The sequence below is a fragment of the Aquila chrysaetos genome, chromosome 9 (assembly GCF_900496995.4).
Source record: "Aquila chrysaetos chrysaetos chromosome 9, bAquChr1.4, whole genome shotgun sequence".
Taxonomy (NCBI): domain Eukaryota; kingdom Metazoa; phylum Chordata; class Aves; order Accipitriformes; family Accipitridae; genus Aquila; species Aquila chrysaetos.
In genome coordinates, this window is record NC_044012.1 from 10,668,660 (window position 1) to 10,686,249 (window position 17,590).

Below are 17,590 nucleotides of genomic sequence, written 5' to 3' on the forward strand. Positions count from 1 at the left end.
TAGTGTCATCTCAGTGAAGACAGTCAGCCCTGCTTTCCATTTAGGGTTACTGATTGCTGCCATTCCTTTGCTGCTTCCATTAGTTCATATGCTCCATACACCACCTCACAGTAGCATTCGTGAAGCACATGTTTTGAGAGGGAAAGTTTAAAAGTTCACCTTCCTTCACCCTTTCAGAACCGATAACATATAGGCATTTCATTTTCTTGCAAATCTAACCCTGCCATAGAAGCAGAAAGCTTACAAGTCTTCCTCATCTCCTTTTGCCTCTACTGATACCACTGTTAGCCTAAGAGAAAACAAAAACTACGTACATACTCCTTAACAAAAGAAAAGCTGTAAAAATGAGGTCACTTTGGAGCTAATTTCATTTTAGTAAAGTTTAAATACACATTTACACAATTAAAGAGCCTTTAATAAAAGAAGCACAAGTTTTTTTAAACACTATAGAAAAAAATGGCTTGACTAGATCTTTTTCTTTTGCAACATACAGAAGGTACACAAAATAATACTTACAAGCCAGCCTACATTAAAATGCAAATAGCGTGACTCTGTTGTGGCATCACAGGGCAAAGATGGAAAGATGAGTAACACGATTTGCTGCAACAGACTTCTGGCAGATGTTGCATGTAAAAGAAAATAGGTTACCTCTTCCCCCCCAGTAACATCCCTTCAAACCTCAAAAAAACACTCTTTAAAAAAAAGTACAGATATATTAATCTGTTTGTTCAGCAGCATTAGAGCACACAGCTTGAACATGCAGAAAGACCGACACAGGAGGTTAGGGAGTTCACATGGAGGCTGATGGGGACAACCCCAGTCAGTCAAGGCCTGGGCTGCTTCACTCACCCCCACGCAGCCACACCAGGACAGAAACAGCCAGTCTTGGGGGTCTTTTTCCTTTTCAAAACCAAGTGGTCAAATCCTGTACATTGGAAGAAGTCCAGATTGTTGGTATCCTGTTGAAATCAATATTCACACCAGCAGCTGAAGAAGCATCCGCTAACTTTGGAGAAACACTGCCCAGCGTTAACAGACCTTTGAAGTCTTCCAGTGCTATTTTAGCATTCATCCCATCCCCTCTCCCTCTCAAAAGAGCCATGTATGATTTACAGCTCATTACCAGAGTTCGACTTTGAAGTAGAAGTCTTAACAAGTACTCCAGATCATCCCAAATATAAAAAAACCACAGAGATTTATTAAAAAAAAAAAAAAGGGGGGGGGGGGGAACCAAGAGTCTAAAGATGAAACAGCAAAAGCATTCTTCTGCCAGAGCTTTTGGGAGGGGTGGGGAGTACCAGGAGGATCGGAAATAGGGCTCGGTTTAGCTACCTGTTGATCCGGCAGTGGGAGCAGTTCTGGTCAGCCACGAAGGCGGCCCGGGCCCCCCCGCCGCGCCGGGCCGCCACCGCGGTACCGGGCCCTCCCCGCCGGCCTGAGGAGAGCGAGACGCCGCCCGGCCGCCCTCAGCCGCGCGCCTTTCCCGCCCCGCCGCGGCGCGCGCGGGGCCCTCAGCCGCTTCCCCCGGCCCCGCCGAGGAGTCACCTCAGGCAGCGCCAGGCGAGCGGCGGCGGGAGGCGCCGCCAGCCGCGGCTCCTCTCGGGCACCAGGAGATAGAGCCCTGTTAACCTTCTCCGAGCGCTGTGCCAGCCTTAGCGTGGCTCCAGGCCTAGGCTAGGGGGAAATCGCTCGGGTTTCAACGCAGCTCGCTTTCCATACTCTGCGTTTTGGAAACTGCAGCATTTGACATTTGCCAGACACAAAGGGTGCAGGAAAAAGAATCTTTCACTAGATGAATACAGCTGAAAGAACCAGGCTTTCAGGCACGCAGTCCCCTTCCCTGATGTCCTTGAAATCAATAAGAAGTATTACAGCTTTCCCTACCTCTTCTCACAGTTAGATCCCCACACCATCATAGTTATATTAGCCTTTTTGAACCTGTTGCAAGTCCTCCCCCCTCGGTCTGAAGAGCAGCTTTTATTAAAAAAAATCCAGCTCTGCTGCAAACCAGGTAAGCCAATCTGTAAATGCAACTTACCATGCCAAAGAACAGCTGCTGCTTTTCTCTTTCAAAGGTGAAACAGAAAATTCTAGATTAAAAATATTTTTTCAGTATTTGGTATGATTTTATTTGTCCTCAGAAAAAAAAAAAAGATGATAAAATCGTTACAAATAAAATAACTTTAACTTGCAGGTAATACAGAACAGTCCAGTCAGTGGCAGACCACCACAGTATTTACAGGACACAGCGGCAGCGCCTGGTGGCAACAAATGTGAGATCGTTATCTTACAGCTGGAAAGTTGCTGAAGTCTGTGACATTCCACTGTAAATATAGGTGTTATTAAAAATTACAAACTGCCCTGTAATGACTTTGATAACCTCCTGTGCAGCAGCTCCTGTAAAGAAAAAAAAAAAAGGTAAAACAGAAGGTAGTTAGCAGGTCATACTTAAAAACCAGTAAAAGAATGCTATTTATCTAGCACTCACTACACTGGAATTATTTCGGAAGCACCTGATACAACTCCTAGAAGGAAAAGATGCCTTTCAGTACTTCCCAGTATACACTTTGCTGTATATACTTTCTCTCTCTCTCCATGTACATACACACACACACACACACACACACACACACAGAGTAAAAATATGTGAGCAGACAGACCCATGCAAGTTGTGACCTCTCTAAATGAAATTGAGAAGTTAAATTTAAAAAAATCACACACAGTTAAACTGTAAAATAAATGGAAGGGTCACTTCACTATGATCCCTTTGTGTTCTTCTGTAGTATGAAATATTCTTTAATTTCTTCAGAAGATATCTTTACATATTTTTCTAAAGCACTCCAAATACCAAGGTTCACTTAATCAGAAAAAAAAAAATCCTACATCCACAGAGTATTTAATACAATTATCTTCAGCACCGCATGAAGCCAAATAAAGAAGTGAACTGATACATCAATTTTGAGCATCCATTAAAACATATATTTAGTTTTGATAATGCCCACAGGTTGAATTAAGCAATCAAGGCTATTTATATTTAATAGATACTTAAGTGTATTGTGTTATTTTAAAGGAAGGTGTGTACTGTGTTAATTTTAATATTACTACAATTATTCCTTGCCCCCCTTTTTTTTTTGAACTCAAAGCCTCTTTCAAGCACTTAATTTTTAAACACACTTTTAAGCTACTAGAATTGATCTACTGAGATTATTTTTTAAGTTTACTTGCTTTCTTTTCCTGACTTTAAATCCCTTACTGTGTCCACTTTTTCTATATACCATAGGAGGTCATATCTGGAGAATTAAGGGGGAGGATTTTGTTCTAATAGTATCTTTGACTACAGTCTGTGATGGGTCTTTGCTCTGACAATACAAAGTAATTAAAACAGTGGAGATTTTGACTCAAGTATGCACTAGAGCAGGTTGGCTTGTTTGCATGGACCTTAGAAAAACAGTGATATTCTTACCTCCCATGAAGGCAGCGATAGCATGTGGCTCAGCAGCTCCATAGCGACAACTGGATAGCAAAGTAACAGTTAGTATTTTCAGGTCAGTTTTACGGACAAAGCGATGCTTAAGATATAATACTTACAACTCATGAACATAATCATCTTTCACCACTACAGACAACCCATGTTCTTGTAAGAAACCAGTAAGGCATGATTTTAGTTTTCCAATATCATCTTCTACGTGATAGTTGTAGACACCTGGAAAATTAAGTTAACTGTTTCATCACAGAACTGTAACACCAAAGTTAATGGGTTTAAATGGCAGTGTAAGTATTTTACTTTTCTGAAAAGTTTCTAAGCCAATTAATATATTAAATTATTAATACTAGACTAATAATAGAATATTCTGTTGATGCCACTCCTGATAATGACAAATTACTGCACAGCTGAACTGATTCATAATCCATGCAATCCATTTCAGTGGTATCAATTCAGATATCAATCCTTAAGTTCCCAAAGAGAAAAAATTCTCACTTGAATTTTCACATTCTTAAAGTTGTATTAATATGGAAACTAACTACAACTAATGCTATATTTGTAGTTTATAACTAGTATTATAGTAACTATTGGATCTTTGTATTTCTTTTGATGACATTAAGTAACTCTTGTATTAACATACCTGGGTATCTACCATGCTGCTTATAAAATCTGTCTACAGCCCGTAGCATCAAGTACAGCACTACTTCACTGTCTGGGTTGTCCATATAGGAAACTGAAAACAGTAAGAGAACTGATTAGCTGGTACAGATGAAATGGAAAAAGAAAGGTTCTGAATTACTTGAAATCAAGTTATTTCCCATGTGCTTAAACTGTAAAATGTGCAGTAAAAAGGAATATTAATGAAAACAACCTGCAACTGAGAATCTCAATTAGTCAACTGTCAGATACACAATTTTGACGCCAGTGTACGACAAAAACATATTGTATGTATTTGATATAAACTGTTCAGTGAAGATACTCATGTTTCAACTCTGACAGCTGCTATAACATTAAATGGGATATTCCTTAGTTATAATTTTGTGATTTGAAACGCATGCTTCATATGTAACTGTAATGACTAACTATAAAACAGGTCTTAAATCCCTTAACATACACCTCAGTAGTCCTTCTAAATACTAACTACTACTTAAATCACATTGCATACTACCAACTAATTCAACGAGCTTTCACTTAAATTATAAATATTACATATGTATACACAAAATGTATTCACTTTGTATATATGTTTTGTCCAAAACATTCAGAAGACTTGTATAAGCTCAATTTAAACAAACTTTGATTAAAAGTATTTCCAGCTTTTTTTTCCCCTTTTAATTTATGCAGTTCAAAAAATAAAACGCAATATTAAATAACTAGTTTGCTAGTTCACATACTGAAAAGATAAGCTGAGAGGGGCCAAGACAATTATTCTCATATCTTTGGTCAGGTGAAAGCACCTTTCCAGTTCTGTCAGAAATAATTGAGGTACAGAAAGGAGAAATTTGAAGAAAGCTATGTTTTATTTATGTACTATCAAAAATAACATCTGCAAGAAAAAAAAAACCCTGAAATATCCATCAATCTATAAGGTCACTTTTGAACTTTCAAAATCAAATTGAATTCAACAGTCTAGACTTAAAAAAACCCCATACTTCTAGTTGATGCCAAATTATTAAACTGCATAGTTGATGCCAAATTATTAAACTGCATAATGAACGCGTAACATACACTTCTTTTTGATCACAAAACCACTTCACGTTGAAAATGCAATTAAAGTATGTGCAAAAAAGAAGTACTTACTGATTTCATCCTTGTTAAAAGTGTTTAAACCATATTCTTCAGACAGAGATCTACATCGTACTACTCGGAGGAAAGCTGAGTTGCTGCCTAAGCAGAGGGGGTGGAAAGGAGAGCATTACCTACTTGAATGCATCACCAATTACTGTATCTTTGTAAGTCTGTATCTCTATTGTGTTAAACATGAAAGACTAAAACTTATAATTTCACAAACACTTTTCTGTTTCTTCCAGTAGCTTGCAGTAATAAAATCTACTGAACTACATTTAGGTCTATGATCACAAGTATTTTAGTGAAATACCTCATGCTTAAATAAGAATCTAAACATATCTGCCATGTTAATATAATAGCTCACAACATGTGTAGCTCTTCTATACCAATTCATCAGTCACAGCCATCAACTTCATGTTTTCCTCTCCCATGTTGCAAATGAACACAGGTTCTTTTCATCTTCCACTCCACCTACCGCTGTCTCGCATATCCTCAATTAATATTCTAACAGTATAGCTATGAGCGGGAAAAGGTTCTTCTCCAGTATCGTTGCTATGAAACAACCTAATGTGCAGCTACTACCTAGCACTCAAAAATGAGGAACTGTGAGGTTCTCAAAGCTCCCAGCAAATTGTATATCAACACAGGGGCAGTGTGCTCTTGGCTACATGCTTACAGAAAAATTTTCCAGTTGCAAGGAGACTTAGCCAGGCTGCTATGTGGACACGTATACATACCAAGAACAGATACAACCTAAAATGCCATCAACAGTACTACTCACTGCGTCACTGTTTTACCTTTTCAGACTACCAGAAGTTTACAGAGCCTGCACTCTGAAGTCAGTATCACAGAATGGGCAAGGTTGATTAAGTACTAATCAAAGTAGAGGACATATGCTACCTGTTCTTTGGACCTGAAAAAATACCGTATCTTTTAAAAGCCAACCTTTATAAACTCACTATTGAGAGATGCTGAGATCTGTTACTTCTACTGAAGATGAGAGATGCAACTGCTAAGCACTTACTTGAAAAATTCAAATATTGAGTTACTGATTAATAACTACATTATCATTCTACAGTTTTTGATTATTTGATCATTTGCATAAACACAGCAACAGAATCCAACCGTACTCACAAAGCAATTTTAATTCTCTCTCTGAAATAGATTCGGGTGCCTAAAAGAAAGAATATACTCATTCCAGTACATACAATGACCAGAGAATTTGTATTTTCAGAGATACTTATATATTCATTGTGAAATAACTAGTCGTTCTTGTAAAAAAAAAAAAAGTTATCTTAAATTGTAAATAATATATCCCTGTATGCCTTTTACTTTTATATGACCAAACCAAGTAATAAATAAAACAGACTACAGATAATAAATGTCATTAGAATTTACTTAAGCCTTTTGAAGAGAATGAGGTAATTAAGCCTTCTCTTTTCATATCTGTCTCCTGTGACTTATTTCTGTACAGAGTGTCAGGGTAAAAATATTTCTATCCTGTCAGAATGGCTGTACATTTGCAATTACCTTGCCTAGGGATTGTAACAATTTAGCAGCATGGTTACCCACAGCAGCAATATCCTTCTTTGCTTTTTCACGGTACCTGTTAATAATAAAGAAGTCTTAATAATCATAGCATAAAGCCAACTTCACAGTTAAGACCACTGCTTTTTGTTTCATATTATAAAGACAAAACACAAGCCACATTAATGGAAGTGAGCTACCTCAAGGCCATGAATGCACTTATAAACTCCCTGCATGACTGTTTGGCATGGCTGAGCTGTTCACTAAATCTGTGGCTTAGAAACCGGTTAAAATTAAAATGAATAGTACTACAAACAGTCAGAGGAAGAATATTAAGTAGTTTCAGAACAACAGCTATATGTCCTTCATTAGGCTTCTAATATTTCATTCATTTCTGTATTTTAAAATTTTTAGCCATGGTATATTAGTTCTATTAAGACCTATGACAATGCAAACATCTCAACAATACAGTATTTAATAAAATTCAATTTAAGAGCTCATTTTAAGGAACTGTAATTGTTTTATCTGCAAATTAAAATCTTGTAATGTTTATTGGAATTGAGAACTGAAGTACATAATGATCTGGCAATTCAGGACTGATGCTTATAGAATTCAGACTTACAAATTAGGGTATCTCTGCAAATTCAAGCAATTACGGTTTCATTTAGCAAAATAATGATACAAGTTCTTGGCTTTACTGTCATTATACAAAGTAAGTTCCATAAAGCAATAGCAATCAATTATTTTAAACATGTAACAGATTCGTACTTTTATATCCATCTTTTTAATGCTATTTGTCACAGATCTGAGGAATGCACTTCTAAAATTACAGATTTTGATTAGTAAACACTATTAAGGAACACAATCATTTTTCTAGCAGAGGTTGTGTTTCAGAATCTACGGAGAAAATCAAAATCTATTAGAAAGAATACTTTCCTGTTTGAACAATTCAACAGTACAATTGCACAGACAATAAATTTAACAGTCTTCTGCAAGATACTGCTTCATTTGAAAGATTAAAAAAAAAAAAGGGAGGAAGAAGCAATCAACTGCAAAGAAAATGTGGTAACACTGTAAGAAAGTCTTTTTGGCCCAACAATTTGCATCATGTCCAGGATGCACAGGAATAGTAAGTTCATGTTGAGGATACATGCATTCAAAGATGGCCTTCCTAAAATCTCGATCCACACAGATGCTGTTTAGAATTTGCAGTTAATGTTTATTCACACCCTTCCTTATCTACCAAGCAATCCCTTCAAAGGGCATTAATTAGAATTAAGTATTTAGAATTAAATATCTAGGAAACCAGAATTTCTGTAACCAGGTTGACATACATATTGAGGAGAAAAACCAAATGCTATGTTTAGGCAACAATTTTCTTTGGACAGCAGTAGCTGGGCTATGGGATCTGCTATCTATAGGAAGGTCTTTACTAGATCTGAAACTAAGAAAAGTAATCACTCGCTACCCAGCCTCAGGAAACTGGGATGCACTGAAGGCTTAGGCACCAGTTCCAAACAGCAGATAGCATCTGTACAGGGATCAGATAGTCCCAGGCTGCCGTGCTTCCCACACCCCTCCTCACCCCAGTCCCACATACGCTTTTTTTTTTTTTTAAATACAGGAATTCATGCACTTCGTGAGGTCTGAAGTCATCACCATTTACTATCGTTAGTAACTATTAAAGAAAAAATTGTACACTTACACATTTTGCAATTTGATAAATTTATTGGAGTCTGCTATCATATCAGGAATAGTGCCCCGGACAGGCAAGCTTCCTTGCCCCTCATTTGCCACAAATTCCTTTACAGCTCGAGCCAAAATCCAGAAGGAGGGTGACTGCAAATGCACAAGAGACAGTCATGTACACAAATGTTATTTATAATGCTTTTCCTACATTTAAGCCTTACCTTTAATTACTTGTTACCTGCTCCGTGAGATTTATGCAGCAATCATCATTAAAAATCTCTTCAATGCATCTTGGAATCTATAAAAAAATAAACTGGGTTTATATTTACTTAACTTTTGATTTCTTGATCTCAACACTCGTTACATAAGGGAGCCAACTCTAAGCGACCTGAGTTTCATACCAAAATCTCTTCTGAATCGTACATAGTCAGTGCTTCTCATATTTCAAAGATTAGCCCTGCCCGAGAACAAGGCACATGCTTCTGATCAAGATGAATGTTACTAACAAAATCTCACCTTATTTCCGTCTTCTACATGGAAGACTTAAAAAAAACTTGCATCAGCAAAAGGTACTACCAGTCCCAGCTGCCCATCCTACCTGCTAGAGGCAGAGAAGCAAAAAGGCTGGGGAAGTGAAGAGGGGCTGCAAAAGTGAGCGTTTTGACTCCTTAACTGCCGCAGTTCAGTCTGGCTCATAAACTGAAATAAATCACTAATAGCCTAGCACATGGCTTGTAGTGGCTTAGATGTAAGCACGAAGTTTTACCGGCTGCTTTCTTGGGAGATTTAACGTGACTGTCCGAGCAAGGATCAGCACAGTTCAAATAAAAATGGAAAGTAATCTTGAAAGAATCACAGAATGTGCTTTTACCTCATGTAGCTTTTGCAATTTACCATGGATGAGAGATTCAGAGGTCAATTCCAAACCATGAGTTACTACTTCAGGATTATTTAAAAACAATGAAAACTTCACTTTTAATGTTTTTAAGCTTGATCAGTCTATGAAAGGAATTTCATAACGTGTTTCTTCAAGAGGAAAGCACTGAATTTACCGAGTCAAAAGTCCCTTGCAGCACTCAATTTCTATACAGAATAAATCCTATAGCAAGCAGCTTCAATATAGCACAACTTCAATAAATGCCTTCTGAGTCTCTCTCCTAGCAATGTATTTAAATCAGACATCATCCACACCAGTGACTGCTAATTCTTTATAATTGCACCAAGCACTTTACAATTCAATCTGTAAAAGAAAATCTGATGAAGTCTAAGACAATGAACCCTGCTAATGAACCCTGGTTACTGAGTCATTCTATACTTGAATTCAAGTCTTCAGGAAGGAAATGTAGCTTCCTTGCATGAGCAAGGAAATAAGAATTTCCATAAGTTACAGTGCCATCTAGTCTAGGTCTATTTTACTACACGATTTCAACTCTAAAAATTTTACTAATCCTGTTTTACCTAAATATAAATGTTGCAAATGGAATTCCTGTCCTAAAAGTGCATAGTATGTTTTGAAAAAAAATGAGGTAGTTGAAGTTTCTTCAGTTTTGTCATATAAATGTTTATTTTACCTCTGTGGTATTTAATGCTGTGTTCACATTTTTTATAGCTTCTTCAAAGTTTTCCTCATCTTCTGGGGTCCCATTTTCATTCTTTAAAATACCTTATTAAAAAAAAAATTAAAAATACACAATCCTCTGAATTACATCTCATCATTTACATCTTACCAAAAGAGCAGACTGGCTTTGGACGTATTTGTGGCATAATAACTAATCAGCAAAAAACTGAATTACCAATAAGACCTACTGATAAAACTAACTACATATACATTCTGCATATGATTAATTTTCCTGTGATGTTTAAACAGAAGTTATTCATCACAAAAATACCAGTTTGTTTGTGTGAGAAAGAGAGTAAAGTTTCATAATCACTAAATTAATGTAGATGGTGGTAAATACACAATTCAACTCTCCTTCCCATCCCCAGTCATGCTGTGTTGTTTTTTCGTCAGATGTGGCAAACACTTACGAAGCCACACAGCAAGCTAGACCAAGAAATGGACTCTGCTAAAAACCTAGCTTAACCAAAGCTAATTACTACAGATCAGATCAGTTCCGTAGCCCAAGCTGGGGGTGACACAATCACTCAGTGATTTGAACACAGGCCAGCTTTAAATGAGGAAATGCCAAAAATCCAGTTAATGTTTTTATTCTACAATCATTTAAGATAATGTATTTCTAGATCTTAAAAACGCCTCAATTTCAGCACTCGCAGAAGGTATTAGATTGAAACATCTGCAAAAATGAAGTCTGTTCACATACTGGTTATGGTGTATTCAATAGATACACAATCCTTCTCTCTCTCTCTAAACTAGTTACTTAGAGCTGCAATGATTACCAACAGTTTGGTGGGTCAACTGACCAACCAAATACTTGCAGTTAATAACAATCACTTGCTTTCCGCTTTGCCACATTTTCCGTATTAAATAAACATTTTCCACAGGATTTTCTCTTAAGGCCTCTCCTCCCACCCAAATCAAAACATATTCTTGATCTTAAACAGCAAACAGTAAGAAACTGCCAAACTGCATTTATAAGCAAATCTGGGATCTTAAGATCCAGCTGTATAAAACAATCACTTAGCAGAAGAATCGTACTGTATATGGCCGCAGATTTTCATAAACGCTGAGAGAACTTCTGATTATTTTCCAGACATTGCCTTATATATTTCTGCCAGTATGAATAAATGACTCCTAGGACATATATTACCTTGCCGAATCAGTTGTCTGAAGGCTTCTTTTTCTTTGTAACTCTTAGGCAACTGATCGCTTTTCTAAATTTAAAAACACAAAAACATTTTGTCTTTAAATTATCTACTACTAACCTCATTGTGTTCAGACTGCTGAACTCTAGAATTTGTCATCGTTCACATACATTCACTTGTATTTCAATTAGTAATTTTTTTTATGATTCCACCTTGTTTTCTTTCTTACACTGCCAAAATAATAATCTAGTTTAGAAGAGACATAATTAAAGTAATAATAATAACAACAGACTGATGACTTAGCCAGTTTGGAATATACCTCTTTGAACCATTTTGTTAGATACTTGGCTACAATCACAATCCATGGAGTGTGGCTGTGGTCCTGTAATTGAACAGCAGAGAAATCTTTGTCAAGTTGTGAAAAAATAAAAATGGGAGACAAATTAAAAACCTATTTTAAAAATGTAAACTCCTAACATCCTTTCCACTGTTGTAAAAACACAGGACATGTTTCAGATTTTGATTCAGAAATAATACTCACTAACTACTGTAAACCAAATCATTAAATTATTATTCCTATACTAAAAGAAGGGTGGCTGAGCGAAGTCCTCCAATGTTTTTCTGGAGTAGAACTTAAGTTATGCACAAATACCCACACTGCAAAGCTCTGCAGCAGTAGGTAATCATAAAAAAAAAAAAAAAAAAAAGGGGTGGGGTGGGGTGTTAGAGGGAATCAATCTAACAAAAGATCAAGTTGTCCCAATAATATTCCTTACCTAAAGACCCCCACTTGCTTAAGATTTAAATACAGACCGTAACATTTGGGGCAGAGGCCAAAAATAGTACCTTATGACTGGTTCTACAGTTGCCTCTGCTCAGATGAGACTTGGCACCAAAAAAAGTCATCTGCCAAGAGTCATTTTCATAGAATCCCTGTTCTATGTCTGCTTCCGTCTTAGAGCACACAGTGCAAACCACATACCAACCTTTTTGTCCATATGATCCAAGTCATAAGACTGAACATGTTCCCTCAGCTCTGGAAACGGCTTGTCCAGTCTCAGATCTTCTAACATATTGTCAGGATGAGATTCAACAACTGTGGAAAAAATTACACAATGCATTTCACAGTTTTATGTCCGGCCTTCAAAACAGAGCTATACATCAAATGCAGCGCATCACCTGCTCAATTAACTGCTTAATTCTCAAAATCAGTGTTTTGCGTAAGTCAGCTTTAAAGTCAGGATAATCTCCAATTTTACTATTTGTTGCAGTCCATAATTTCTACAGATTCCTCAGAGAATGCTGAGAATGCTCCTGGTGATGAACTGCAAACTATGTTAAGACTTAACAAATAGTAAATACATCACCAGATTAAAAATAAATAAATAAATAAAAATCAAAGTGACATTACATATTGAAGCTTTAAACCTTTTAGAAAGGTCTTTATCTCAGAAAACCCTCTAACCTGTATGTTCTTTAATAATGACTCTCATATAACCAACCAGTCCGTAAGTCCTGCAGACCAGCAGAGGAACATTAGAATTCCAGAGAAGTTCAGCCAAGCGCAGCAATGTACTGTAAGGGAAAACATTTAATTTTTTTTCAGATGTACAAGAGGACAACAGTTAACTAAACTATAAAGTTAACTCTTGTACAAGTCACTTGTGAAAGAGAAGTTTTCTATGAGAGAAGTCTAGTATTATGATTCTAAGCACATATAAGGTGATTAATTTTATACATGAATTTACACTAGGTTAGAAATAGATTTATCCGTTAGCTTACTTATATTTAACTCCATCCTCCCAAATGCTCCAAATATCAATTAAACAAAACTTCAATGAGTTGTGAAAGAAAGAAAAAAAGAATTAGATCTCTATGTTGCACAAACATAACTTCCAGTAGGGGCAATTCCAGTCAGAGGTTTTTGAATAGCACGTAAGAAATTCTCTTCATTCACAAATGCCTGCAAGGGAATCACCACTTCAAAAAGGCAAGTTGGCTCTTATTTCTGCAAAAGACTGTATCTCTAGCTCTTCTGTAAGTAGGGGGAGGGAGAAAATATATAAAGTATGAACAACAGCCACTTCCTTACAAAAGCAAGATTTAGCTATTCCTCTATCCAGCAACCTCTTGCCTCTGGGGAAGCAGCTTGTCTACTGAAACAGAAGCATGCTCTTCTCCCCCAAGTTTCTCAATACTCCGAGAGTTGACATTTTTCATCTGTACTATTTACTGGAATGCAGCATGCAAGAGGCCTCTCAGCAGGAAGAGGTTAAAAAAAAAATAATCAAGAACTTCTGGTCCTGACAAAGTTTATATGGGCAATACAGTTACATCAATGGGTAAAATGGAAAGAGCTATACAAAGGATAAAATACATTTGCAAAAATCTAAAGGTATCACAGACCGAAGAATACTTGTTACAGTGATTTTGGACCAGGAACAACTATCACTACAAAAGGGTACTTGACACAGACAAATACACCTGGAGACAGCACTTAGGAGTCAGGCATGGATCTGAAAGAGATTTTAAACTATGTATTAATATATAAACAGGTCCATAGTAAAATGCCATCATTTACTGTAACCTTCCTTCACAATGACAGTTCTGTTTTGCATAAGTTTTCCTGCAAGAATATGCCTGCAGTTGAAACATGCTTTTACAACTGAATGAAGACAAACAAACAACTTTAGATGATTCTTTACCTTTCTGGTAGTTGCGTTGCAACCACCAAGTTAAACCGATTAAAAAAGGAAGGGTCATTGTCTAGAAGTTTTTCTGGACTCTAAATAGTAGGAAAAAAAAAATGTCAGGAAACACTGTGAAAACTTCTGAATACACAGCAAGTCTGCTCAACATCCACTGTAAAGTGTTAAGTGAAAGCTATAAAATTATCATGAAGTTATAAAGTAATGTTTAAAATACATAAATTGACTTTTTGCAAATAACTTTAAATCTTCTTCCTCAAATGTCATTTTATCATGAAGCTACTTAAACTGCAACATTACAAAGACAACATATAGCTATTATTTCATACTTTTATCACATTGTGTAACAAGAAATGTACAACTAATTTAGGACAACAAACCTCTTCAACAAAGTTTCCAGAAACATCATTATTCAATTCTTGCAGGAGCTCAGTAGCACTCTGGGCGCGATTCTGTTTCAGAACAATCAAAACAATGTTTAACCTCTTGAAATGCAATTTATATAGTGTATCAGCACTACATATGCTACATGCTTAAAAAAGGAGAAAAAAAAAAAGGACTTCATCATAAGCTAGGATTTCTTATTCCAAGCCTTGCTTATCTGAAGAAAAAATAAATCCCTTAACAGCACGCACTTGTTTGAGACCATTTTTAGTGATATAATTTTTAAAACAAGAATCATGTGACAGCTGTTTATTAATTTCAAGGAGTTACCTATGCCTTTTGCACTCTCTTGTTTTTGTGATTCCCCCCATCCACGTCTCTACTCTTAGCTTTATTTGGTCAGCCACAATTCTCTTCCACCTTATCCTTCCAAAGATTTTCTTAACTATATCCTGTTCATTTTTTCCATTCAATCTTGCCAGAATTGAACTTATCTTCTCACTTATAAGCAACTAAAAAATAAGCATGGGGAATTTTGTCAAAGAATAATGAGATTTTAACCTATGCATACAAGTTTTTAGCATTACTCATAATACGACATTTGAGTATTTACTCAACACTTTCATGCTTTCAATACACCTAAAGTGACATTTGTTATCTCCTTACCTGACCAATATGGCTTTTTTGTAGAAAGAAACTGAAAAGGAGACAAGGAAAAGAGTTACATGTGAAGTTTTATTTTGAAGAAAAACAACATTAAAGCTACATTTTGTAGTGCAGAATATGTTGCTGACTCTCATAAACAACAAACCAAGTTCCCCCTTAAATCTGCTTTTCTTCTCCTCACCACTGTTATATTTTCCTCATGATCAGTTTCTTAAGGCAACTTTCCAATGCCTGAGCCACAAATCTGAAAAATAAGTCAGGCCAAACTCATCTAGAAGTCAGGATCACACTGCAGATTCTTTTTCACTAAGCTAATTAAAGTTCCATTAGTACTCATTTCTTCATGTAATGGAATATCTTTCGCCCTTATATAACCCCTTTAAGTAGACAGATATTTGTAGGTATCTACCTGAACCATAAGAGAATGTGATCTCGAATTAGTAAACAAATTATTTTTTATAGCATTTGTAAAGAGTTTCTTATCCTTTCCCCTGCTGCACGCAGCCTTTCAAAGCTATGAAAGCTAATAAACAGCAACCAGTCACAGTTTCACAATGATAAATTAACAAAGTGAGTTATTTTCATCACCAAAATTACAGAAAATACATTTAGCCATGCTAAAACACAAGCATATCTTGCATTGTCATATCTCAAGATTACAGCAAACAAGTTATTTTTACGTATTTTTATACTGAGTAGACCATTGTCTTTATAAACTTGATGCATGAAGCAAATAGGCCTGTAAGATACAGAAACAGCAACTAAAAAGAAGATGTAAAATTTAGCAGCTAATATCAAAATGATTGTGCATGCTCTGTATATCACAAACACCCAAAACCACAAAAGACTTGGAGAAACATATAGAGGCTTTTAAAATTATTAAGAATTCTAGAGGATTTCTTAACAAGCATAGAGATGGAACTACTTATGAAACCCTGTTACTTCTCAATTTGTATCGGAAACTAGTAACAAACCTACTTATTTCCAACATCTTCTCCAGAGACCCGATTCCCATCGACAATTGTAAATGAACCAATACCTTGGGGGAAAAAAATTTACTATGAATAACTAGGCATTATGAAATTATCAGATACATTACAAAGAAAACACAGAAGACAGACCTACTCACCTGGTAGCACTAAGTTTTTGAGTATTTCAGTTCCTGTCGCCGTTGCGTTTATTACACAAACATGGGCAGATTCTAAAGCTTCTTGTCCATGGTCACCCCACAATCTATATTGGGATGGAAACAGAAACATTCTGAAATTATTTCATATCAGGTTGTAAAGCCAATATAAAGAAACAAAAAAAAATTTAAACAATCATAAATGGAGACTAGCATACTACTTTCCATTCACTGTTGAGACGGCCTAAATAGCACTAACCAAAATGAGCTTCCCTTAAGAAAACTTACTGTGACAAACTTGAAACTTTCTAAAGAGCAACCCACTTTTACTGACATTTCATTTTCTCCGTCTTTAGTCTCTACACCATATTAATGTGCACACCTTCTTCCATTGTAACATATTTAACTTTTTAAAAATCAGCATGGATCAAAACACTCCTTACATAATCCTGAAACTGAATACTCTCTTTTTCGTAAGTTTTATGATAAATAATACGTTTTTATACATTTATAATTTATAATACAACACACTGAAACATACAAGCAGATGGGAATCAGTCTTGATGAGCTCGGTAATGTATTTAAGACATCTATAAAATAATATTCAGGCCGAAATTGGGACTTGACTGTACTCAAACCACGAAGGCCCGGCTGACTTCACACGGGCACTGGTTTTACTCTCTTCAGCGGCAGAAAAAGTTACTGAAAAGACCCGGCAAAGCATTGTAACTACTACTTTCAAACGCATGCAAGCATGTGAAAATTAACCCGTGCCGTACTACAAACACCGGCTGGCTCCAGTACAAGCCACCCTCCTCTCATTTTTAAGCTTCACTCTTTCCTGCCTTTTTCCCCTATGCCAGCACAAACATTCACGCAGCCGCTGGCCGGCCCCGAGAAGCGACCGGCCCAGAACGGCCGGACCGGCTCGGGCACAGCCTCCTCCCCCCCAGAGGCTCCCCCCGTGCCCCCCACAGGCCGCGCCCCGGGCGGGGCTCAGCGAAGCGCAGCCCCGGGCGGGCGATCCGCCCGCCGCCCCTCTCCTCACAAGCGGCCGCGGACGCGGCCTGTGGCTTGAACGGGCAACCAGAGCCGCAGGAGCGTCGGCTGCGGCCCCCGGCCCGGCCCGCAGCGAGAGGCAGGACCCGGCGCCGCCACAGCCCGCTCTCCGCCCGGCCAGGACGGCGGCGGCGGCCCCCCGCAGCTCGGGGCTGGGACACGCCGCAGAACCCCGGCCCCGGCGCTACCTCAGCTGCCGGTCGTATCTCTGCTCCTTCAGGCTGGCCCTGCCCGGCTGCGCCATTGCCGCGCGCTCCCCCGCGGCGGGCGCTGCGCAGGCGCGGGCGGGCGCATGCGCGGGGGCGCCGGACCGCTGCGGGGAGGGCGGGGCTGCGGGGCGGGGCGGGGCGGGGCCGTCTCCTCAGGGCCGGGAGCCGCCCGCGGGGCTGAGGCGCC

At 37.8% G+C, this 17,590-nt stretch overlaps 2 protein-coding genes across 15 annotated transcripts in view; both read right to left on the reverse strand.

The window, feature by feature from the left end:
• TERB1 (telomere repeat binding bouquet formation protein 1) overlaps positions 1-2,062 on the reverse strand; it is a 21,870-nt gene extending 19,808 nt beyond the window's left edge. For 13 of the 14 annotated variants that reach the window (XR_005933149.1, XM_041125828.1, XM_030024838.1 and 10 more), the window contains exons 1-2: positions 2,039-2,062; positions 850-959 (exon numbers count right to left, since the gene is read on the reverse strand). Coding sequence is in view for 12 of the 14 variants with exons in the window: in XM_041125828.1 (XP_040981762.1) it covers positions 850-959; positions 2,039-2,041 (113 nt within the window). In the remaining 2 variants the exon portion in view is untranslated. Of the gene's footprint in view, positions 1-849; positions 960-2,038 lie in introns of those variants that run through there. The other variant, XM_030024837.2, reaches the window with a different exon arrangement.
• Positions 850-17,502, reverse strand: NAE1 (NEDD8 activating enzyme E1 subunit 1). Its single transcript, XM_030024844.2, has 21 exons — positions 17,383-17,502; positions 16,139-16,242; positions 15,988-16,048; positions 15,010-15,040; positions 14,340-14,411; positions 13,957-14,036; positions 12,717-12,826; positions 12,238-12,347; positions 11,571-11,633; positions 11,257-11,320; positions 10,060-10,151; positions 8,727-8,786; positions 8,505-8,638; positions 6,803-6,878; positions 6,407-6,446; positions 5,285-5,371; positions 4,125-4,217; positions 3,589-3,703; positions 3,464-3,513; positions 1,546-2,397; positions 850-959 (listed from the first exon to the last, which is right to left on the reverse strand). Exons 1-20 carry the CDS (start codon positions 17,436-17,438, stop codon positions 2,288-2,290), a joined length of 1,608 nt encoding a protein of 535 aa, XP_029880704.1. The 5' UTR covers positions 17,439-17,502; the 3' UTR covers positions 850-959; positions 1,546-2,287.
• Between the last annotated feature and the right edge of the window lie 88 nt (positions 17,503-17,590).

Coding starts and splice junctions, on each gene's coding strand:
- NAE1 (XM_030024844.2), bottom strand. CDS start 17,438: ATGGCGCAGCCGGGCAGGGCCAGCCTGAAGGAGCAGAGATACGACCGG. Junction 16,243..17,382: donor AGATACGACCGGCAGCTGAG/GTAGCGCCGGGG, acceptor ATCCCAATATAG/ATTGTGGGGTGACCATGGAC. Junction 14,037..14,339: donor CTGGAAACTTTGTTGAAGAG/GTTTGTTGTCCT, acceptor CCTACTATTTAG/AGTCCAGAAAAACTTCTAGA.